The sequence below is a fragment of the Netta rufina genome (genome assembly GCF_964035555.1).
Source record: "Netta rufina genome assembly, chromosome: 19".
In the NCBI taxonomy this organism is placed as follows: domain Eukaryota; kingdom Metazoa; phylum Chordata; class Aves; order Anseriformes; family Anatidae; genus Netta; species Netta rufina.
Window position 1 is genome coordinate 3,954,046 of NC_140143.1, and position 22,716 is coordinate 3,976,761.

General features: G+C 55.2%; 1 protein-coding gene across 1 annotated transcript in view; it reads left to right on the forward strand.

Moving 5' to 3' along the window:
- The window catches only part of CACNA1G (calcium voltage-gated channel subunit alpha1 G), a gene marked incomplete at its 3' end in the record, with an annotated part of 94,704 nt that overhangs the window by 7,237 nt on the left and 64,751 nt on the right, over positions 1-22,716 (forward strand). Inside the window, exons 3-8 of the mRNA XM_084298275.1 lie at positions 1,119-1,216; positions 3,221-3,380; positions 5,249-5,540; positions 6,057-6,149; positions 7,841-8,639; positions 10,225-10,592. Of these exons, the coding sequence (XP_084154401.1) occupies positions 1,119-1,216; positions 3,221-3,380; positions 5,249-5,540; positions 6,057-6,149; positions 7,841-8,639; positions 10,225-10,592 (1,810 nt within the window). The remainder of the gene's footprint in view (positions 1-1,118; positions 1,217-3,220; positions 3,381-5,248; positions 5,541-6,056; positions 6,150-7,840; positions 8,640-10,224; positions 10,593-22,716) is intronic.

The following is a 22,716-nucleotide window of genomic DNA, read 5'->3' on the forward strand; positions in this document are numbered from 1 at the left end:
GAGCCTACCAAGGGAAATGGGGTGAGGTATCACTGCGTCAGGTGTGGAGCTGTAGGTTTTGGGGATCACACCAAGAGCACATCTCCAGCGGGGAGGGACGGGGCAGCACCAAAAGCCTTTGAGCAAGGCGCCAGCAGTGCCTCCTCCAGCAGCCGGCGCCTGAGCAGGGGAGGGTAACTCGGGCTGGGACAGGGGTGGAGATGGCTGGGAGCAGAGATCCTGGCTGTGAGACGGGGCTGGAAGAGCTGGCTTTGTTTGGCTTTGCAGAATCGAGGCTGGGAGATGTGCTTTGTGCTCTGTCAATACGTCGGGTGGGTAAACACCGGCGACACGGAACGGCTCCAGGAGCGACTTAAAAGGCAGCGCTGGCGTAGGAGCAAATGCATGTGAGCTCGCCCTGAATAAATTGAGGCTGGAAATTAGGCTGCTAACCATCAAAGCCGGAGGGAGGGAACCACCCAACTCGCTTCAAGATGGAACTTGATAATTTTCGGAAGAGATTAATATCCTGTGGTTGCCTGCAGCAGCAGGAACCCGGCTGTGCAGGGAGCCTCGCGGTTCTGTTGTCGCGTTTGCCTGGCTCTGCCTCTTCGGAGATGCTTTTCGGCAGGTCTCTCATGCTTTCCTCCGGGATGAGGGCCAAATCCCAGCGGTGACACGGCCGGTGGCCCCGCTGTGCTTGAGCAAAGGCGTTGTGAGCAGGGTGAGATGGGGCTGGGCTGCCCCAGGGGCTCACACAGGTGAACTGCAGCCGTGGGCGAAGTCAGGTGAAGGTGGTGCCTCGTTGTGCTGAGCTGTGAAATGGGAACAATCCGTCATTATAAACAGGGCTCTGTCTGGCAATTTCCCTCCCGCAGTGAGGAGGGACTTTGAGAAGCTTCTGCCCTGGATCCTGTGCAGAAGCAGCAACCAGAGCAGATGAGAGAGAGACGAGAGACCCGGCTGCGTGCGCTCGTTGACTTTATTCCGATAAACAACCCTTAATGAATTCCTCTGGTAAACCTTTCCGAGGGGAGAGACGCAGTAAAATTCCCTCGGTGAGCAGCTGGCGGGCGGTTTGATCTGCAGTGTTTGATGATCCCGGAGACCCTTGACGCTCGTCCCTGTCTGCCTTGCAGGATGCTGGAGTACTCGCTGGACCTGCAGAACGTCAGCTTCTCGGCCGTGCGCACCGTGCGCGTCCTGCGGCCGCTCAGGGCCATTAACAGAGTCCCCAGTAAGTTGGCTTTTTGCTCTTCCCTTTATAAATCTCTTATATCCGTGCCCCAAAGGTGGAAGAACAAACGTGGATGCTTCCCATCTTCCATCCAACGTTCGCCCAGGCCCTGGAGGTTTTAGGTCCTACCACTGCTCCTGGCTTTCCAGTGCCTGGCGCTCACCAATTCAAATAGTATTCCCATCCGTGCCTTTGGGTGCCACAAGACAAGGGGATCCCCAGGGCTGGCTTCAGACTCCTTTATTTCTCATCCTAAGGGGGTCTTAGGAGGCTGTGAAGGTGAAGGGAAGCAGGTGGTGGGGTGCCAGCAGCCTTCCCCATGCAGCGTGGGCAGACGGATTCGAGCCCTCCCTGCACTCCCCCATCCTTTCCCGGAGAAGCTGGGACACAGAAATCGTGTCATGCCTGGAGGCAGCCCCTGGGAGGCACCGAGGAGCCTCTTCGTGCAGCATCTCTTGCTCCACTCCCCACAGCTGGTCCGTGCAGCAAACCTTGCCTGCAGAGCTGCATGGGTGCCCATCCAGGCACTCCAAGCCTAGAAGAGCCCCCGTTTTTGTAAATTTAGCATAGCCCACTCTCAAACTGATGGCCACGTGCAGTTCTACCTGCTGGTTTCACCCTGGAGAAGATCTCTCACCTGTCCTAAGAACCGAGATACTGGTTTTAATGTGAAATAATTCATCCAAGCCTTTTTCTCCCTGGGAAGCAAAGCGTCTGAGTCCTTCTGCTGGGAGATTCACAGCCTCTTGTGAGTGCAGTGATGCTCTGAGGCTTGTGAAGTACCCAGGGAACACCAGGAAACATTGCAACATTGTGGTGCTGGATTCAGCGTTGTTTTCGCCAAATTACCTCCAAGCCTGAACCCCTTCCCTGCACCTCGATGAGCACTGATCAGCTCCAGCTCTGTGCTGGAACTGCCTGGGCTCTGTTTATTTGTCTCGTCCCAACTCTGAACCTGGTTTGCTGCTGCTGGTTCAGACGTTATGGTACTCTCCGAATCCTCTCTGTGATGTTTTTTTTTTTTTATCCCCGTTGCTGAACTGACGGCTGGCTGAATTTATCTGCCACCGTCTGACCGGGGATGTAACTCCCTTAATGTGTTTTCAAATCCCGGGTAATTCGTCTTGGCTCCTGTGCAATGTAGTTATGATGGGATAGAAATATAAGGTGGGGAAAGCAAGAGGAGGGTTTTGTATGATGATAAATGCAGCAACCGTGGAAAGTCGCTCCAGTTAATTAGGAGTTGACTCATGGTGGTTGCTCCCCATTAGAGGAGTGAAAGGAGAAACCTGATGGAGGAGACGACAACATCAGAAAGCTTCTTGAAGTATCAAAGTAAAGGGAGCAATAGTAAGGGTTCCTTTAAATGAAAATCAATGCAAGCGAGTGAGAGAATGCAGAAGATGGGGAAGGAAGGGGAGAGAGAGATGAGCAGAATATTACAGAGATGTCAGATAAAATCAATTTTTTTGTGTGTAAATGTCAAGTTGAAGTCACCATCAATTTGTCTTTGTTACAGAACTGGCTGTTCCTGAGCTCGTGAGAATAAACTGCCAGAGAAAATCCCGTGTTTGAAGGAAGAGAGGGGATTTAGGGTAGACGAGAGGAGTTAGGAAGGGAAGGGAATGTTAATACAGCCTGAGTGGGGAAAGCAATAGGGCTGAGCAAGGGAGGTGTCAGAGACGGATCTTGGAAGGAAAGGGGCTGGTAATTGGCAGAAAACTTTGAGAGGAAAAGAGGATTTAGGATGGGGAATGGAGGAAGGGAGAGGAGAGGGGAAGGTGGGTTGTGTGCCCAGGAGTGGGGCCGGGCTGGATGGGGGTACCTGGGGCTGGTGGTGGGGCCAGGGAGCTGCAGGGACCTGCAGCAAAGGGGATGAGGAGAACAGAGGGGAAGGAAGGGTGTAGGTGGAGGGGATAAGGAAAAGGTCAGGAGGCCATGGATGGAAGGAGAAAATTCAGTGCAGATTTTCCTTCTTTGGTGACCGCTTCGTCCTCCCCTCAGGTATGCGCATCCTGGTGACGCTGCTCCTGGACACGCTGCCCATGCTGGGGAACGTCCTCCTCCTCTGCTTCTTCGTCTTCTTCATCTTCGGCATCGTGGGAGTCCAGCTGTGGGCGGGTTTGCTCAGGAATCGCTGCTTCCTCCCCGAGAACTTCAGCATGTGAGTCCTGTGGCTGTGGCTGGAGCGTGGGGGGGCATCTGGGCTGCCCTCCAGCAGAAAGCCCCGGCCCTTTGTGCATGGTCCCAGCTCCAAAATACCATCACGGATCCCACCATGGTGCACGTAGATGGAGTCAGGTCAGCAATTTGCCATTCGCATCCCACAGTGCTGCCCTTCGCCATCGGCCGGCGCTGGGAAGCCTCTGTGATTGATAAGAGCCTCCAAGAAAACAGCCAGGCTGAAGAGTCGGGGCTTTCTAAATTCAGCAGATCATTAACGTGTGACCTTTTCGGCATTCGTCAGGGTGCCGAGACCTGAATCCCGTTCAGCAGCTGGGAGTGCTTATTGCTATGGCATTCGTGGTCCCACCTGAACCCCAGGGGAGGCTGATGGAGCTGGGCACGCACTTCACGATGCCAGACGCTTCTTAGTCTCGGAGCTGGAGACAGTCCCTGCCTAAAAGTGCTAATTTTTGACAGATCCCAGCCCCCAGGTTTGCACTCGGTGATTTGGTTGTCTTCACATACAGCAGCCGTGCTGCAAATAGTGCCGGGAGCCCAGTGCTGCGAGGAGCATCCCAGCTTGGCAGCCTTTGGGACTGTAATTAGGGCTTCTCAGATGCAAAACAGCTCCAAAGATGTCACCTCTCAGTGTTTCGCCTCCAAACGCAGCCTCCCCGGCACTGATCCAGCTGGATCCACACCGGGATGCACGAGTGTGTAAGGCAGAGGCTCTCCCTTTGCACATCCAAGGATCCCAATGGGCTCCCAAACCTGGAGGCACCTCTTATCCTCTCCCACACATCCCCTGACCGCCTGCCATCCCCTGCAGGCTGCGCCCCCCAGGGGAAATCAGGGGAGCTGTTAACAGGGCAGGACCCCACTAATTAAATGGCATTAGGGCAGGGGGACTCCTTCACCCTTGGGTAAATCCAACCGAGCTACAGGTTTGGGTGCCGCTTAATTGAGCCAGAATTCCAGGGGTTTTGATAAGCTCTGAAGGGTATTATAGGCAATTCTGCAGGATTGAAGCGGGCTGAACTAGGCTTAAAAATATCTTTGAGAGCTTTAGTGGGAGCACTGGCGGCATTAAGGAGACAGCTTCTTGCTCTGCAAGCAGCCAGCTTCTGGCTGGCCATGGCTTGTTTCAGCTCTCTGAGTGTTTTTGCCATGCTTGTTGTGGTGAGGCCACCCTCAGAGGGAGTTTATAGCTTATCTATGGGCTGAACAGGCACTGAATTGTAGATGGAGGCCATGCCTCTGGTTTTAGGAAGGCCTGGGAGGTCTGTGTGCATAGAGTCTTCCTAAGCTGTGCTCAGCATCACTAGGACAGGAGATACAGGAGCTTAAAGTGGCCAATTTCCGTCTTAGTGCAGCAAAGAGGGTTCAGAGAAGAGCTGCTGGGCTAAGCCCTGCTCTTAGAGCCCCAGGTCAATGCTGTTGGTCCTCCAGATGGAGAGACTCTTCGTAATGCCATCAGAGGGGTCACTCCAAAGCCACAGCACAGCAGTGCTTCAGCAGTCTGACCAACCTCTTCCACTCCTCGTCTGATTCCTTTTTCTACTCCTCTATTTCCATCTGTTTCCCCCCTTCTATTGATGAAGAGTATGTATGGGGCAGGGAACAGGGGTTCCAGCCCCACCAGCAACCCACTGAGTGCACTGCCTCAGTTTTCCTAAGCCCCAACAGGGACATCATCTCCCCCAGGGGGGCTGCAGAAAGGCCAGGGGGCTTTAAGCAAACAAACAAAGAAAAACCCCTTGACGATGCAGAATAAAAGATGTCACTCTGTGTTGTCGCTTCAGTCGTTATCACGCCAGACTGCCCGCAGTCGGCGTGCAAACCCCAGCCCTGTCTGGCCCCTTTCAGCCCCTACGCGGTGGATTTGGAGCGGTACTACCAGACTGAGAACGAGGACGAGAACCCCTTCATCTGCTCCCAGCCCCGCGAGAACGGGATGCGCTACTGCCGCAGCATCCCGACACGCAGGGAGGAGGGCCTCGAGTGCACCCTGGACTACTACTCCTACAACGACACCACCAACACCTCCTGTGTCAACTGGAACCAGTATTACACCAACTGCTCAGCCGGGGAGCACAACCCCTTCAAGGGCGCCATCAACTTCGACAACATTGGCTACGCCTGGATCGCGATCTTCCAGGTGAGCCTAGTGTAAAAACTGCCACGGAGCAGGGGTGGGACGGCTGGTGGTGCCTCTCCAGATGTTGCGGGGCTTTGCAACCCATTTCCCAAGGCTGTGGTGCACCAGCAAGCCCTTCTGTAGTAGCTCAAGGATGCTCGAAATGGCAGGGAGACAGCTTGATGCCTACTTTGATGTTGGTTTCATGGGCAAAAGCCCTGTCCCAAATGCTGTGTGGGTGCAGGAGGAGTGTCCTGATATAGAGCATGGCCTCATGCCTGCTGTTCCCTCTGCAAAGTGCAAAGTTGGCCCTTCATCCAGCTAGAAAAGAAGGGTTGGATGCAGCCCTCACTGGGCGCCACCAGCAATGTGGCTATTGGTACTGGTGGCAGCGGGATTTGATTCCTCGCTGTCCCGTATTGCTCCCAGACTGGCTATGGGGTCTCAGAATCGGCCCAGGCAGGAGAAATGTTGCTTGTTCTCTCGGTGCTGTAACGGGGCCTCGCCGTGTTGGTTTTCCCTTCCTGCCCCCACCAGGTCATCACGCTGGAAGGCTGGGTGGACATCATGTACTTCGTCATGGACGCGCACTCCTTCTACAACTTCATCTACTTCATCCTCCTCATCATCGTGAGTGGCCTCGCGGGGATGGGGGGGGTCTCCTGGTGTTGTGGAGGGCGTGGAGTGGCCGAGAGGAGCAGGCGGATAGGATAGCACAAGGGATGTGAGGCTGGTCCCACGCAGCAGAAACCAGCCTGCTGCAGGACGTGCAGCTTCTGCACGGCACTGCGTTGTGCTGCAAAGGGAAGGTGCACGCAAGCTATGATAGATGCACTGCTGTTGCTCCTCCTACTTCTTTCTTTGTCCTCCAAGGTCATCTCCCTTAGCTGCCTCCTTGAGTTTAAGTTTAAAAGCAGGGAAATTTCCCCGATCAGGTCTCAAACCATGGAAGGGAGGAGGCTACCCAGAGGTTTCCCCATGCCGAAGAGCCCCGCTGGCTGGGCCTCGGTGCAGAGGGGACGTTTAGGGAAAGCAGCCCCAAACTTCAGAGAGCAGAGGAAGAAAGGAGGGAAGGGATGAGTGCCCACAGCCCACCCACGCTTCCCAGCGTCAGCCGAGACCACCCACAGAGGAGCCAACAAAGAGTTTCGGAGGGGTGGGCTCCACCATGGGCTTCATCTACGCGAGCGGCGCTGTCTCCTGCGAGTGGAGGAGCTCATTGTCTAGACTCCCTTTATCGTCAAGGGAGAAAAATAGGTGCTTTAAGGGGCTGATTCATCTGCTCCTGAGGTAGACATTCAAAATAAATTAGATGCATTGCAGACTTGATGTGCCTATTCCTCTCCTGACTCTAAAGGATCATTAGGTGCCTCGCGCAGATATAGCTGAGATAAGTGAGATGAGTCCCTTTCTTCCTGTCTAATTGGACTAAATCCAGCAAAATAGCTGCACGTCCTCCATTAGACCATTGTGGGGATTTCTGGTCCTCATCAAGCCAGGCCTCAAACCCTGATGAGAAGGTAGGAGGCTGTTTAGCCCACGATGCTTTTTCTGGTTCATCTATTAGCTTCCCCCAAAAAAGCAGCAATCCCTTGCTCTCTGTGTCCCCAAAACAGCAGAGAGGAAGGACAAACAGTGCTTTCCCGGGTGCCGTGCGGGTCTTGTTAGCAGTTTGTGGCAGCCCATTAGCATATCAGAAATTCCTTGTGATCCAGGCTGGCATCTGCAGAAAGCAGGACCTCGTGAAAACCCGGGTTGGAAATAAAATCTCAAAGCTGTGGATGCACACTGCCGCTGCCCTTGCGCAACAGTAACCCGCAAATCCCGTTAGCAGGGGAAAGGGATCTGCTCGCAAGCTACCCACACACTGCCAGAAAAAACGCTCCTATCAGGAGGGCTCAGCGCATTCATCGTAATGCCACTAATTGCGATAATTACAACTGCTGTCTGCAGAGAGAGAAAAACACAATCTTAAAAGAGCAAAAGCTTTTTGTCAAAATTATCTCCTCCTGCCTTTGATCTCTGACGTCCTCCATGGAGCCCTGGTGTGGGAGTCCCCGGGGTGGGGACCTGGGGAAGCTTGTCTTGAGGGATGAGTCAGGCGTGCTGTGGTCCCGGCTGGTGGTCCTTGATGGGGGACACCAGGAATGGTTTCTGGTCCTCGATGGGGAACATGAGGGCTGGCTGGTGGACCTCAATGGGTGACACCGGGGCCAGATGGGGTTTGTCCCCTGCTCCTTGTGTGGTGATGTAGGGCGAGAAAGGGCCATGGGGTGGGCAGAGCTGAGGACACGGGACTCTGATGGCTCCCGTCCCCTTAGGTGGGCTCCTTCTTCATGATCAACCTCTGCCTCGTGGTGATCGCGACGCAGTTCTCGGAGACGAAGCAGCGCGAGAGCCAGCTGATGAAGGAGCAGCGGGTGCGCTACCTGTCCAACGCCAGCACCCTGGCCAGCTTTTCAGAGCCGGGCAGCTGCTACGACGAGCTCCTCAAGTACCTGGTTTACATCGCCCGTAAAGGCAGCAAGCAGCTCGTGGAGCTTTACCGGGTGGCGGGCGTGAGGATGGGCTTCCTCGCCAGCCCCACCGGCAAGGCGGGGACCGACCGGCACGCCGGCAAGCGCCGGGCTAGGAAGAGGTCCTCGGTGCACCACCTCATCCACCACCACCACCATCACCACCACCACTACCACCTGGGCAACGGCAACCTGCGGGCGCCCCGTGCCAGCCCAGAGATCAGCGACGTGGACACCGGCTCCCTCCACAACGGCACCAACCGGCTGATGCTGTCCCCGTCGGCACCGAACCCCGGCGCCGCTCCCGGCCCCACCGAGTCCGTGCACAGCATCTACCACGCCGACTGCCACGTGGAGCCGCTGCGCTGCCGGCCAGCCCTGCCGCAGACAGCTCTCGGCTTGCCGAGCCCAGAAGGTGTCCCCAAGGGCATGGGGGGCGGCAAGGTGTACCCCACCGTGCACCCCAGCACCTCCCACGAGGTGCTGAAGGAGAAGAGCCTGGGGGAGGCGGCGGTGGGGGCCGGCAGCAGCACGCTGACCAGCCTGAACATCCCGCCAGGGCCGTACAGCACCATGCACAAGCTGCTGGAGACGCAGAGCACGGGTGAGTGCCGGGGCTGGGTGTTGGTGTGGGGCTGCGTGGCGGAGAGGTGAGCGCTGTACTGATGGCCTTCTCTTTCGCCCACGTCTTTGCAGGGTTCTTTTCGGTCCACGTTACGGATAAAGGTGATGGATTTGCAGGTGAGGCCAGCGGGAGTCTTCCAACCTACCTAATGCATCGCAGATAAAACAGGGAGGGAGGTTGCAAACTTCCAGGCTTTGTACTTGCAAAAAAAACAAAAAAACAAAAAAACCTAAGGGATATGAATGTTTTCAATGAAGTTATTTTATTCCCCTTCAAAATCTCCCCCCAAAATGCAATTTATTTTGCAATTAGAGAGCACTCCCCACATCCCTGCACTCCCCAAATCATCTCCGGCTTGGCTCAGGGACACTGCGCAGAGCTGGAGCCCAGCCTGGCTGCTTTCAAATGGCCAAGTCCTTTCCTCTTTAAAAGGCAAGGGCTGGTGGGGGCTCCGGACCGAGGAGGGATGAGGCTCAGCACACCCCGCAGGGCCCCAGGCTGGGGGTGAGGGGGTGTCTGTGTTTCACGGCTTCTCAATGGCATTCGCAGATGCCGAGCATTAAAAATCTGCCCTGAGCGATTTGCTCAGGAAGTCTGCAGCAGCGCCAGGAACTGAACGCAGCTCTCCCCGGGCGAGGGTTTCGTACCTTCACCGCAAGGCGCTCTTTCCCCTTCCACTTCCTGAGGTTTGGGAGCTCGGGCCAACCTCCTTCAAACCCTCTTGGCCTCCAGGCAGCATTTCCAGGCCAGGCTTTCCCAGGCAGTCCATGCCACCCCCCTCCTGCCACGGTGGCCTTTAACACCTCGGGTTTTGACCTTTCCAGGTGGGACCTGCATAGGGAAAAGCCAATTTCCCCCAGCCCAGAGCTCGTACCTGCAGCAGGGCTCTGAGCTCTGCGGTGCTGGGCTTGTGCTGGTGGTGCTGTGCGGGAGTCGGGAGCTTTGCAGCTCGCCTCTCCCCTAGCAGCCAGCTGGCGATGGGGGGAATATCCCACTGCTGCTGTCCCCCGGGGAGCCACCTGGCAGCTGGGAGCTGCCGTGGGGGAAAGCTGGGGATTTTGGAGCATCAGCAAACAGCGGGAGCAGGAAAGGAGGCTGCTGGCAGCGGCGCTCCCGCTAATTGCAGCTCAGAGAGTGCCAGGGCTGGAGGAGCTGATTGATTTCTCCCGGCCTTCACGGCCAAGGGTGCAAGGAGACGGGTGCTGGGCTGGGGAGGGTGCTGGGGGCAGCGAGAAGGGAAAGAGTGCTCAGGGAGCAGGAGCTTGGCCTGGGGATCTTTAACCCTTTGGGAAATGCTCAGTGAGGAATGAGAAAAGGGCTGGATGTGCAGGTGGCTGTGGGTCCTTGCATTAACTGAGGGCTGGGGTGTCCTTTGGATAGCCACATCCACGTTAGCACTTGCTGATGGCATCAGAGCTGCCTCTGCTCGGGAGCCCTTTTCCCCTTCACAAACACCTGTCATGTTGAGGACAATTTTTCGGTGCTATCAGGCACAGGGGGACCTCTCTCACCGCCTCCCACCCTGCCTAACAGCCCACCCTCCCCTGCCCCGTTGGCGTTTCAGCTCCCTGCCCGAGCTCCTGCAAGATCTCCAGCCCCTGCACCAAGCTGGACGGCGGCTCCTGCAGCCCCGAGGGCTGCCCCTACTGCCTGAAAGCGCTGGCGAGCGAGGCCGAGCAGACGGACAACGAGACGGCGGACTCGGACAGCGAGGAGGGGGTCTACGAATTCACGCAGGATGCCCACTACAGCGACCAGCGGGACCCCCAGCGCGGCAGGGCCCGGGCCAGGAGCGCCGGCAGGGTGCTGGCCTTCTGGCGCGTGGTGTGCGAGACCTTCCGCAAGATCGTGGACAGCAAATATTTCGGCCGCGGGATCATGGTGGCCATCCTCATCAACACGCTCAGCATGGGCATCGAGTACCACGAGCAGGTGAGCCGGCTCGGCGCTTCCAGCTCCCTCACAGTCCCAGGGGATGGGACGAGGTGATGTCCCAAGGTCCCTTCCCATCCCTCATTTTTGGGATCGGCTCCGTGCTGAGCCCGCTGCCACGTGGCAGCTGCTGGGGTCGGTGCAGCCGCGGGCAGGAGCGTCTGTTGAATGCGTGGTCCCCAGGGGGGATGTAACAAATGCCTTTGCCTCCCCGGTGAACGCTCCAGCAGCAGCATGCTGAATCCAAAATAGACTCAGCGCTGGCGATTCCTCCACTTTATTATCTCGGTCCTTGCAGGCAAGAGGCTGCCTCGGCTCCAGCCTCTCATCCGCTTGTCAGCTAGGCGAGCTTTTCCCTGAATGTAGTCATTAAGGAAAGAAGTTGCCACCCTGGAAATGTCTCTATAAGGCTGACAAGAGCTCTGCTGTCAGAAGCCGCGGTCTGGTCTCTCGCTCGGGTTTTGTGGCTGAATCCCTGGGTGCTGCCCTGCTCCTGTGCTGTGTTGTGCCCTGAGCCCCACAGATGCTGCATGGGCATGGGACGGGCTGGTTCCTGGGTTCCTGCAGGTGCACGGTTCGTTGGGGGGAAGAGTTTATTAGCCGGGATGCTGAGATGCTGCAAAACCTCACTACGTGCCCCCCGCTGCTCGAGGGCTGCCGGCAGCCAGCACGGTGCTGCTCACGGGGCGCCGGGGCTCTCCCTCCCAACCACAGCCAGCCCTGTCCCTGCGCCAGCCTCTTCTGGGAACTCCCTTGCTTCTGGAGTCGTCCTTGTTTACTTCTCCCCCGTCCTGGCACGTTTTCTATTTGCACAGTCACTCACCACCGCGCGCGGAGGCGTTTCTGCGCTGCCCGCAGCGCCCCGTGCCAGCCCGGCTCCCAGTCCCCGTGTCCTCCCGTGCCGTTAATGCCTCAGTGACTGAGCGATGGGGGGGGGGGACTCGGGTGTGCTGAATGTGTCCCTTCCGACCAGCGCCTTCTCCCTGACGGCCTAATGCAGTCTGGCTGGCCAGCCTCGCTTCTCAGCACATATTAAGCGGCCGTGCTCTCTGCGCTGCTGCCGGTGGGATCGCCTGCCCCGCCTCACCTTCACGTGCTGCCCCTTGGGGGGAGCTCGTGGAGCCGTGTGAGGAAGCGTCCATGAGGCTGCTTAATTATAAAGCTCGTCTCCTTTATATTTCTCCTTCCAGTGGCTGGAAGGTGACAGCGGAGCCGCGGTGGCTCTGTTGCCCACCGCCTCATTGGGGTTGCCCAAGGGTGGTCAAAGCTCGTTGCCCATCTTCAGGAGATGCTGGTGCAGGCTCCTGCTGTGCATGCACCCGGGACCATCCCGCCTGGATGGGTGGCAGGACGAGCTCCTGGCATCAAACACCACAAAGGAAACAGCTCCTTAATCCTTGGGATCGGGGGAAATCCCAGCCCCTGCTTCCCCAGCAGGCAGGTAGAAGATTTGGGTGATTTGGCGGATTTGGGTGAAGAGCAGATAGGCATGAGGGGACTCCAGGCACTGTGGGTGGTTGCTTCCTCTGATGGTATTTTGAAGCCACTACCGTTCCAGATTCCTTTCTCCCAGGCATGTGGAGTGAATAGCAGAGCTGTTTTTATTAGTTCATCTGCTTAAAGTGGCGGCGGAGAGCAGAGAGGTGTTTTTCTGTGAACTCGGGAGGCTTACAGGCTGCAGTTTCATAATCTGACAGTTACGAGAGCAGGAATTAGAGTGGAGAGATGCTGGACCAGGCCTTTCTGCGGGGATGATAAACACTGAAACATGTGATTTCTCTTTTACAAGAGCCTTGCCTGGAAGTGCAAGTGCTCAGCCTCACCAAATTTATCTTCATTGGCCGATTGTTTGCAGAGAAGTGAGGGGGCTTGAAGAGTACTTCACTCCCTGAATTTCTATATTAAGCTCTCTGCTTATTTAATGAATATTTACCTTGTGGGCTTTTCACACGAGGCTGGCCGGGGCACACCAGGCTATATTAGGATAAATCCTTTCGGGCCACGTTTTATGGTGCCGTTGCTTACCAGCACCTTGCCGGAGGGGAGAGGACCCACCAGCAGCCCTGGTGCTCCGGGAGGGATGGGATGGTTGGGGTGGGAGGAGAAGGGCTTCTCCCACCCTGTTTCCCCAGCAGTGTGGGGTGGGATTCAGCAGTCCTGGGACCACGCTGGGCTTCAGAACACGAGCTGCTCACTGCTGTAGCCAGGGGAGAACGGTAAAACCATGGCTGGGGGCTCAGGGTTTTCTCTAAGCTCCTTCAGATAGGGAGCTCACTGACTCGAGCTCAGCATCAGGTTGCTTCCACGAGGCTCCTGCATGCTCTGAGCGCCCGGCCAGGCTCAGCTGTGCACCCTGGGGTGCTGCCCGTCCTCCCTGTGCCCCCCAGCTCTGCCCCTGCGGGGTGCAGGGGGAGGAAAGCAGAGGCACGAGGGGCGCGCAGCACTCAGCGCGTGGCCGCCGCCGCTGCTGGGCAGCACTGTGAAATTTTCCATCAGGGAACCGACAACCAGATTGCCGCGGATTATTAATGTGACTGCGAAAGTGCTTGTTTTTCTGCGGAGATGAAGCAAAATGCAGGTAGAAACTATTAGCTTTGGGTAGAGAAATATAAAGGTGATTTAAGGGTAGGCTCTGGGGGATTCTAAATACACTGCTGAACCAATTGACTGATTCGCCTTAGGGAAGCTGAGACTCTGCAGCGCTGCGGGTTCAAACGGCGAGGGCTTTGCAAAAGCTTGTTCTGCCACAGAGCAGGAGGGAAATGTGCTGCTGAAGCAGAGGGTTTGTGTGCTGCTTTCCCCCCCCCAGCCCTGGCTGCGAGCCAGGCTGCGCTCCACAATGTGCTGCTTTCTGCTTCTTAAAGTCCTTCCTCGGAGTGCAAAGCGACGGCTGAGCACACGGCGTGATGTTGGACTCCTGAGCAGGGGAAAGAATTCGGTGAGGGCTTCCTTAAGGAAGGGCCCGGGGTTTATGTTTTTGTTTTTAAAATCTGGTTCGCATTGAGCTGCCTGGCTGTGCCGATTTTCCTTGTCTGAACTCGCGCGGTATGAACTATACCCTACATACTCGTCTGTTTAAATAGCGCTTGAGTTTCAGCCGCCGTCTCCGTGGTGTTGCACCATTGTTAGCGAGACGGAGGCGAGATCCCAGCCAGAGGGTCCTCCAAAGCCACAATGGCTGGAGCTCCTGGGGACTTGGATCTAGGCTGGGCCAAAACTCTGGGGTCTGTAAAGGAAGGGGAAATTGGTTCCGGCCTCTAGGATCCTTTTGTTCATTTTCAGAAAGCAAATTGGAGAGGTGACGAGGGCCAATGGCTTTTTGGGACAGCACCCAAGGAGACGAGCACATAACCCACAGGAGGCTGTTCTCCATGGGGGAAGAGGCCGTGCTGGTGTTTGGGAGCTCACGGTGGTATCTGAGGCTTAATTCCTCGTGGGTCGTGCTGCAGGCGCCGCGGTACAGCTGACGTACAGCTGTCACCAGGAACGTCATGATCTGAGAGCTGCCGCGCCATGAAAATACCAGCCATCTGTGCCAGAGGAAAGCCTGCTGGCAAAATGGATTAAAGCACCTATTTATGTAAACAGGAGAGGCTGCGGAATGTGGCAGCCTCCCGAATCGGCATCAAATTCTCAGGTCTCCAGGATGATGGAGGGAGGAAGGGGCAGAAGGGTCAGTACCTGCAGCTGTGCTGGAAAACCTGCCAGCGTGGAGGGCCTACGGGTTCAAGCATCTGTAACGGTCACCCAAAAGGCATTTACATGCTCGTGCTTCTGCCTGAATTCAGTGGGAAGGAAAGAAGGTAGCTGAAAGTTATTACCTGCCTGGAAGCCTGGGGACCTCAAGATTTGCTTTGGGTCTTAAGCCAAGGCTGAGTGAAGGAATGCATAAAATGTTTGTAGCAGGGCAGAGACTCAAGACTGAGCTTGGCTCAGCCACCGGGGTTATTTTGCAGAGGTCTGAGCAGCCTCAGCAGCATCCTCAGCCCCTGCATGGGGCAGGAGGGCCAGAGCCCCCAGCCTGGGTGTCTGTGCCTCCTGGCATGGCTGAGAGAGAGATGGAGCTGCCAGCATGGGGACAGTGCTGTGCCTGCTCCTGTCCCCTTTTTATTGCATTCCCCGTGCTCTGCCCATGCCCCAGACTCATTAACTGCTGCTCCAGATAATGAGTTGGAGATCAGGGATAAAAGTCAGTCCCCGAGTGACTTGCTGGTTCCGTTTTGTGCGTGCTGCCAGGAGGAACGAGGGTGCTCTGGGCATCAGAAGCACTTTTCTCCCAGGACCAGGTGCTCAGGAGCACCCAAGCCGGGCTGAACGTGCTGCAGCTGGACACGGGAGTGGTGGCAGAGGGCAGCTGCAGATCTGTTGGGCACAGGGAGGCGGCTCCTTGGACATCTGTGGGTGCCAAAATGAGATCCGTGCGTGCCAAAATGAGATTTTTATCAAATGCTCGTCCACCTCCTTAGCCCTGTGTTTTGGCTGCTCTGCACCCACTTAATAGCTAGCCTGACTTTTTTACTTTGAAGTTTGTAGTTTGATGATTCCCCCCTATAAATGTGATTCGTTAGGCTTTGATGCAGGAAGGCCCTTGTGCATGCGCACACATCCCTCTAAATCCAGGAGAAGTCAAGGAGAAAGCCCCTTCCCCGGACTGCCTCTGCCCACTCCAAGGAGCCGAGGGGGTCCCACGTTCAGGCACGTTTTCCTTCCTCGAGATAGCTCCACTTCCCCTTTGGTGCAGGTCCCATTTCTCTATTTAACTCCATTACACATCTCTCCAGCCCCGTGCCAGCTCGTCTCAGCCAAGCGATCAGCGCCTTGGCAGCGCAGCGAGGCTTTCCTCCCCTGGAGCCCGCTGTCTCTGCCCAGGGCTGGGCTTGCAGCTAGCCTCAACTCAATTTTTCAGTGCTACAGCTGCGCAGGGCACTCAGACTGTAGGAAAACAAGGTGCCCTATAGATTTGCACGTGTTGTATTCAATTAGCTCCCGCTTCAGCAGAAATTACTCTTATTAACGGTTTGTTGTTGGAGACTGGGGGAGTCAAATCAATGCTAATGGAAGTCATCAGAGCTGTTAATCACCAGGATCACTGACTTCAAGCCCGGCTCTCCGTTTGTTATTGGGGGTAATTCTTTTTGCGGACCTCGGGGGTTCTTCCGCTCCTTGGCATTTTGAAGGGTTTATGAGGTCTTGTAGGAACTTGTGTCTGTTAATTGACTGCCTCACCAAGCTCCTTCAGGGCACCGTGCAAAACGCGGCGGTGCCACGGTCCTCACATCTGCTAAAAACGGGGCCCTGCCCGTAAAGTAGGCTTTATCCTGGTTTTGGAGATTGCATCCTTTGAAAATTAAAGGATCTTTCGTGCAGTGGGAAAATGAATGATTTTTTTTTTTATCAGGCAGTTCGGCTCTCCGCATGCTTTAGGGATGTGGATTCCTTGACATCCACTGAAGTTTTCTTCAGCTCTGCGGATGGGGAGCTCGAAGTGTCAATCCTCTCCGGTTAATTTTGCTCAGAGGCTGGGAACGCTTGGGCTGCCTTAGATCGTATCATTACAGCTGTTGTTTCAGCTGCCGGCGGCAGCCTCGTCTTATCTCTGCTCCGGCAGCGCCGGGAAGCGCCTGAAGCTCGGCGAAACGGCAAAATGCTGTGTGCCTCGAGACCTGCTCGCTGCCCGTGCCCATGACAAGTCCCTGCTCCCCACAGATAGTCGGGCCTTTCTCTCTGCTCTGACTTTGATTATTGTGGTGTTCCCTGAGCCAGAAAAAAAAAAAAAAAAAAGGAAAAAAAAAAAAAAAAAGACGGTGCCCCACGGCCACCCGTGTCCTCGCAGAACCCCTCGTGCCCACTCAGTTCGCACTCCCATCTCCCCACCAGGTTTCAGCTCTGTGTTATAACGGGGTTTCTGCTGATGTTAGGACTCTACCAGCTTTCCCCCGTGGACGCCTGTCAGCATTAGAGATAGCGTTACCGGCACCAGAAACCCGGTTTCAGCAGAACTGGGCAGGAGCTGTACAGGCAGCCTTTTCCTTTCTTTTCCTTTCTCTCTCTTTTTTTTCTTTTTTTTTTTTTTTTCCCCTCTCTCCCCTTGGTACCTCTCAAGTACTAATGGGGAGATAAGTTTGGAACTCGGTTTAGATTAATGAGAAATAGAGGGCTTTAAATCTCAAGTACTTACAAGGTGTGACCAAGTGGAAATGCAGCTTTTGTTCAGCTTAAGCTCCCTCGAAACCTGGGTGGAGGGATGAGCCGGTTCATGTTTTTCTTGCATTTTCTGGGATAATATTCATCCGGAAATCTCAAGCTGGGAGAGATAAGGAGTTCAAGCAAGAATATCTGCTGTGCCTCCAGAGACGGGTGTGCAGGGGGAGAGACGGGTCTGTGGCTTTGTCTAGCTCCTGGGCAATGCATGGGCTCAGTGAGGTCCCCACCGCACCCCTGGTGATGGGTGCAAGGGGACACAGCCCCATGTGGGGACATGGCCCCCTGTGGAATTGGGGGTCACAGCCACGACACCCAGCCCCTGCCTGCCCCAGGTCGGGTGGGAAGGGGCAGTGTGAGCTGTAGGGGAGGGATGAGGAGGAGATGAGGTGATGCAGGGGGTCCTTGTGGTGCAGGCAGCTCCGATCTCCCCGAAATGGAAGCTGCCTGCTTCCCTTTCGTATGGTATTGCTGTGGCATGAAATATTCAGCTCCCGTTCAGCCTCCAGCAGAATCCTTCTTTCCCATGGTGTGATGGGATGAAGCTGGGCTCGTCTGGTTTTCTGTCAAAGTTGTTCCCGTGTAACAAACATCTCTAAATCCTGGACATCACAGCGGTGCCTCCCTTCCCCAGAGCTGGGGGCTGGAGCTGGGAGGGATGGGGACGAGCAGGAGAGGTCCACGGCCACAAGCGGTGACAAACCCAGGGGGTGAGGAGCTGAGCAAAAGCTCTGCCGTCCTGCTGCTTCCCGAGTCATTTTCCAGGGGAACTTTTTCTTTTAGATTGGTGGGACAAAGAATCTGTAGGGAAAGCATCGCAGCACAGCAGGCTCTGGTTGAGCGCGGTGCAGGTTGGTGCAGCCAAACCAGGACTAAAGCTAATGCCCAAATCCTTCCAGGGAGCCTCAAAGACAATGAATGTCACGGCTGAAAATATCCACGGATCCAGCTTCTATTTATAAAATAGCAAGTGGGCCTGCAGCCGAGTGGAGCAGCGCTTACTGGGGGGCCTTGAAGTGGATTTGGGGCAGCTGGGGCTCTGTGGGGTCTGCCAGCCCCAAACGCTGGGGAATCGGGCACAGCAGAGGGCAAGGGAAGGGCGCCTCGGACTGCTGGTTAATCACTGCTTCTCTTCATCTGAATTCCATGCTTTTTGCCCCAGGAATTAGGGTCTGGCTCCCACTTTGAGGTGGATGTGGTGTGTCCACACGCGGAGGGTGGAGAGGATCCTGATGGGAGGCGTCAGGCCGAGAAGCGTGGAGAGTCGCGTGTTTGCGTGACCCGTGCGATTTTTCTTATGTGTGTATATATAAAAAATCTGCAAGTGATGAGTCAGGAAAATGTTGTCGGTGTTTCCTGGGAAATAGCTGAGGTCGTTATTTTCTTTCTGTGGTATTTTGCTTTAGTTGCCATGGAAATGCTTTCAGAAGGGTTTTATTCTGCAGTCCTTTGAATGGCTTCGAAGTTTTCCTGCTGGTCTGGATCCGCTCACAGCAGTGGAGCCTTGGGCTCAGAGGGGACCTGCCCCTGCCTGGCCACCCCACGCATCCCTTTGTGCAGGACAGAAGGCTTTTTGTCTCGTGTTTGTGGGCGAGGGGAAAGCCCCCTGTTACCTAGATAGAAATCCAGCCCACCCCTTCTGCCACTGGAAACCTTGCTCGAGAACTTCTAGTTGGTTTAACAAGGAAAAAAAAATGCAAAACACCAAAATAATGCATTGTAGCTTATATCTGAGTGCTGAAAAGGGGGACAGTGCTGGCTGAGCTCTGAGATAACATTATCCAGCATCTGGAAGCATCGTCCCTCACCTGCCCCAGCCCCTTTAGCTCAGCTGTGCCCTGTGGAACAGGGGCACCCTCAAGCCACTGCGAATTTCTCACTGGCTCCACAGCCTGTGGCAATGGGGGACTCGGAGGGCTCTGGGTGCTCCCCGCAGCCTGTGTGGGGGCAGAGAGGTGAATGGGATAAATGTCTTCCCCTGGTGGAGCCGAAATCTGTGTGAGCCCTCGGAGTCCCCAGGTCTCCAGCCCTTCTCGCCCCTCCTGCGCCCCAGCCTCCTCCCCGCTGTGCTCGTTTGCTGTGTGGTGCCTTTGAGAGGTGCCACGCTGTCCTCTCCTGCGGTGTGTGCTGCCAGAGCTCATCAGCACGCTCTTGGGTACATCAACAAATCGACACTGCACAGGCACAGAGCTAACAGGGGATGATTTATCCAGGGCACCACGTCTGTGTGTCCAGCAGGGTGAGATGTCCTGGGGACGAAATTCAGTATTTATGGGGAGGACTCGTGGGAAGAGCTGGTGTTCCACACCATGCCCAAGGTGTGCTTGGATCTCGTTCTTTCTGGGTGCTGCTCATTTAATCATAGGATGCTTTCCTTTTAATTAGTCACTGCTGCTACTGATGAGGAAATTAGCAGGCTCTTCTCTTAATGGAAAGTGTGACTCCGGCAGATGTGCTGTGATGGAGCGGCGTGCAGGAGGCTCTGTGCGGCACAAAGCTGCGCTATTTGCACCTTGAGTGTGCAGACCTACACGGGGCTGTGGTTCCCTGCAACACAAAACAAACCCAGACAGGTTCCTTCTTCCAAATCCATCACTTAGTGAAAGGATCAATGCTGCTTACCTCCCTGCCTGCCGGATCCTGCAGGGAAGATGCTGCAGGCTGCTTCCTCCAGCCATGTGCTGGGTGGCCCAGGCTCGCTCAGGTGTGTTACATCCAGAGCTGGTCAGTCCTGGTTTGATGAGATACCTGGTGCCAGAAAATGTCAAGTTAGCAAAACTGATGCTGGTTGTAGGAGGGAAGCTGTTTCAGTGAACTTGCTTCAAAAAAAAAAAAATCTATTGAAATACGTTGTCTGAGATATTTGAAACATCCATTTGAACGTTTGGGGAACAAAAAGCTCGTGTTCTTCAAGCTGACTTATTTATATTTTTTAATTTCAGATGATTTACAGTACAGAACAAATGGATAAGGGAATAGGGACTGAAACGGGGGGAGGGCTTGCAGAAATTTGGAGACGCAGTGTTTCAGTTTGGAGATGCAGTGTTTCAGTTCCCCACATCTGAAACTCCTCTGTCTTGGTTCGGATCGGCTGACAGTTTTAATTCCCATGGGACGGAGAAGCCACTTCCCTGCAGTATTTTAATGATGTCTAAGGAAAGATGCCTCAGACGCATTTCTGATTTCTCTAAGGCAGCAGCATCTCCTAAACAGCCTTGTTATCTGTGCATGTCTGCAGCTCTCTGGGAATCCCGCAGCGGGGGCTCTCGGAAGAGCCCCCGGGGCCTGAAGCCCTGCTGCCAGCCGGGATGCACGTCCCCTGTGGCAGGTTCGCAGCCTCAGCCCGCTTCCATCTGCAGAAATAATTCTCGTGTGTGTGAAAGCAGCACTTGTGGCCAGGGCCTGGGCGAGCACCCCAAGGGCTGGCAGCGGTGATGTGTCCCTGGAAAGGGACCCAGAGCTGAGCAGGGGCCCGGGAGCTGTGCGCTGGGGACTCCCCTGCTGGGAGCACACTGTGAAACCCCTCGAGTAGCTCATGTCACCCCCACCCGCTGCTCGGGGACCTGCTGCTTCCCAGGACAAAGTAATTCCATGGCCCTAGAGTGCCTGGAGCAGCCGCTCCTCCCTCGCTTCTCCCTCCCCGTGGTCTCTGGCCCCAGGGGAGAAGTCTCCTCTTCCCTTCCCGTTCCAACCTGTCTTGGCCATTAATCTCAGATTCGGGTTATTCTCAGCTCTGTTTCAGGAGATCCCACTCCCCATTTTTGTTGTGTGCACCCAATGTCTCCAGTGTTAATATCCTTTTTCTGCAAGGGAAGTAGGAGTGCGTGGAGGAGGAGCAGGGTCCTGGTGTTTTTTTTTGGGGGGGGAAAATGCAGTGGGAGCTGGGGCTGCGGGGGACAGGATGCTGAGCAGCAGCAGGGAACTGCGGTGGCACATCCATCATGCCGTAGTAGGGCTCGGTGCTGTGGATCTGGCTGTGGGGGTCTGGCTGTGGTCACCAGCTGATTTTGGCCCCCTCTGGTTTCCAAAACAGTCGGGAGAAGCTGTCCTTTCAGATCTGGCAAGGCACTGCCCGTGCTTTCCTTGGGGACAACATCTCCACTTCTGGGGAAAGCAGAGCCCTCTCTGTCCATGAGCAGAATCAGTCCCTGTTGATTCCCACCCCTGGCTTCCCTGAACTCATCTCCTCTCACCTCTCCGAGTGGAGGCTGAGGTCCTGACCCTGCTGGGAGGGCGGCAGCCAGCAGCGGTGCCCCCGATGGCTGCGGGCACCCCGGTGCCACGAGCTACAATCTCTGCGCTCCCTGCTCCGACACTGATGGGTTCGGAGGCTGGGCCAGGAGCTCCGTGGTGCCCCGGGTGACACCAGCCTCCGTGCTGGGTTAGCGGTGCCCAAGGGCGAGAAGGAAAGCCTCCAGGAACTGAGAAGGAAAGCCTCCAGGAACCCGCTGCTTTTCCCAGCAGTGTTACTGCAGTAATGAGAGCAGCACCGCGGTGTCAGGGTGCTTTTGAATGAGTTGACTTTTTTTTTTTTTTTTTTTTTTTGACTAATGTAGGCTTTTAGCTATTTGAAATCATCCTGAGGTGCGACTCAACGTACAGGTTCTTGGCCTATTTGTGACTTTGTCTGAGTGCTCCCAGAGGTATGCAATGTTAGAGCAGCGCGGTGTTTAATATCGGGAGCATTTGTACTGCAGCTCTATATCATGTCAGGTGTGTGCTTGGCAAACCTGGCCAAGGCATCTGCTCCTCTACAAGCATGTATGAGACACAGGAAACATTCCAGCTCTCCCCCCACTGTCCCCTTTTTCTTTTTGCAGATACTTTTTCTTTTTGATGCTGCCATTTCCTGCTTTGCTATGCTGGCACCACTGCTTTGTCATCCCACCAGAATCAGTGCAGGTCCCTGGGGGTTATGTGTGCTGAGACAGCAGCAGGCAGGTTTAGGTCCCCATCTTCCATCACACCGGGCTTGGAGGAATTGAGCTAAAAGGGCTTGGCCTCAGTGCTGAGACATTGACTGCAGAAAGAAAGGGAGTTCAATGCCCGTGTGGGCTTAACTGTTTATTTGTCAGTGTATGCCTGTAAAGCTTTGGTTACTGGGGTTTCTCAGCCTCCAAACCGTGGCTGATGATGCTGTGAGCAAGGTGGTGACTCTGTCCCCAGCCACCCCTTTGCAGCTCCCACACTGCTGGGTTGGAGTTGGGTTTGGGACATCTCTGCAGCTCATGCTGCCCCGTGACCAGGCGTTGGCAGCTCCTGGCATGCTGTAGGAAGTTTTTGTTGCTGCTGTTGGCCATAAAAGTGTTGTATGGAAGTGGTGGGTGCAGTCAGCATCCCACCCATGCACATCACACCTTGGCTTCTGCGCCTGGCGCAGCCACCCTAAACCCGTGCGTCATGAAATTGGGGCTGTGCATTGGGGTTACACGGGGAGAAGAGCTCTGCTGCTGCAGGCTCTGCTCCGGCCTTTCCTGTCGATGAAGAGTCTGATCCTGAACAGACTACACCGTCGGTTTTTGTCTTCTGCCATATGTTTTCCAATAATGCTCGCCCACCCGCCGGGGAAAGCTCAGCGCTCGGTGTCTGCAGGCATTGTTGGGAACCCTCTGTGAAATATGCTAGAAAAACATGAAAAGTATTAATTTAGGTCTAAGATTACGAGAAGTCTGTTTGTTGTGGGTTTTGTCGTTTGTGTTTTTTCATACCTCTATTTTTAGATTGCCATTCTGAAATGCCAGGATTGTGCCCTTTTTGCAGGAGGGGAATTCAGGGCTTGCTGATAATGAGGTTTTATTGAGATGTTTCAGGCATAACACCTAACGTTTTTGCTCTTGAAAATCTTAGCTTAAATCTTTTGATGAGACATTAAATAAAAAGGCAGGCTTGAAATGCTATTTACGTGAGAACCATCTGAGTTTCC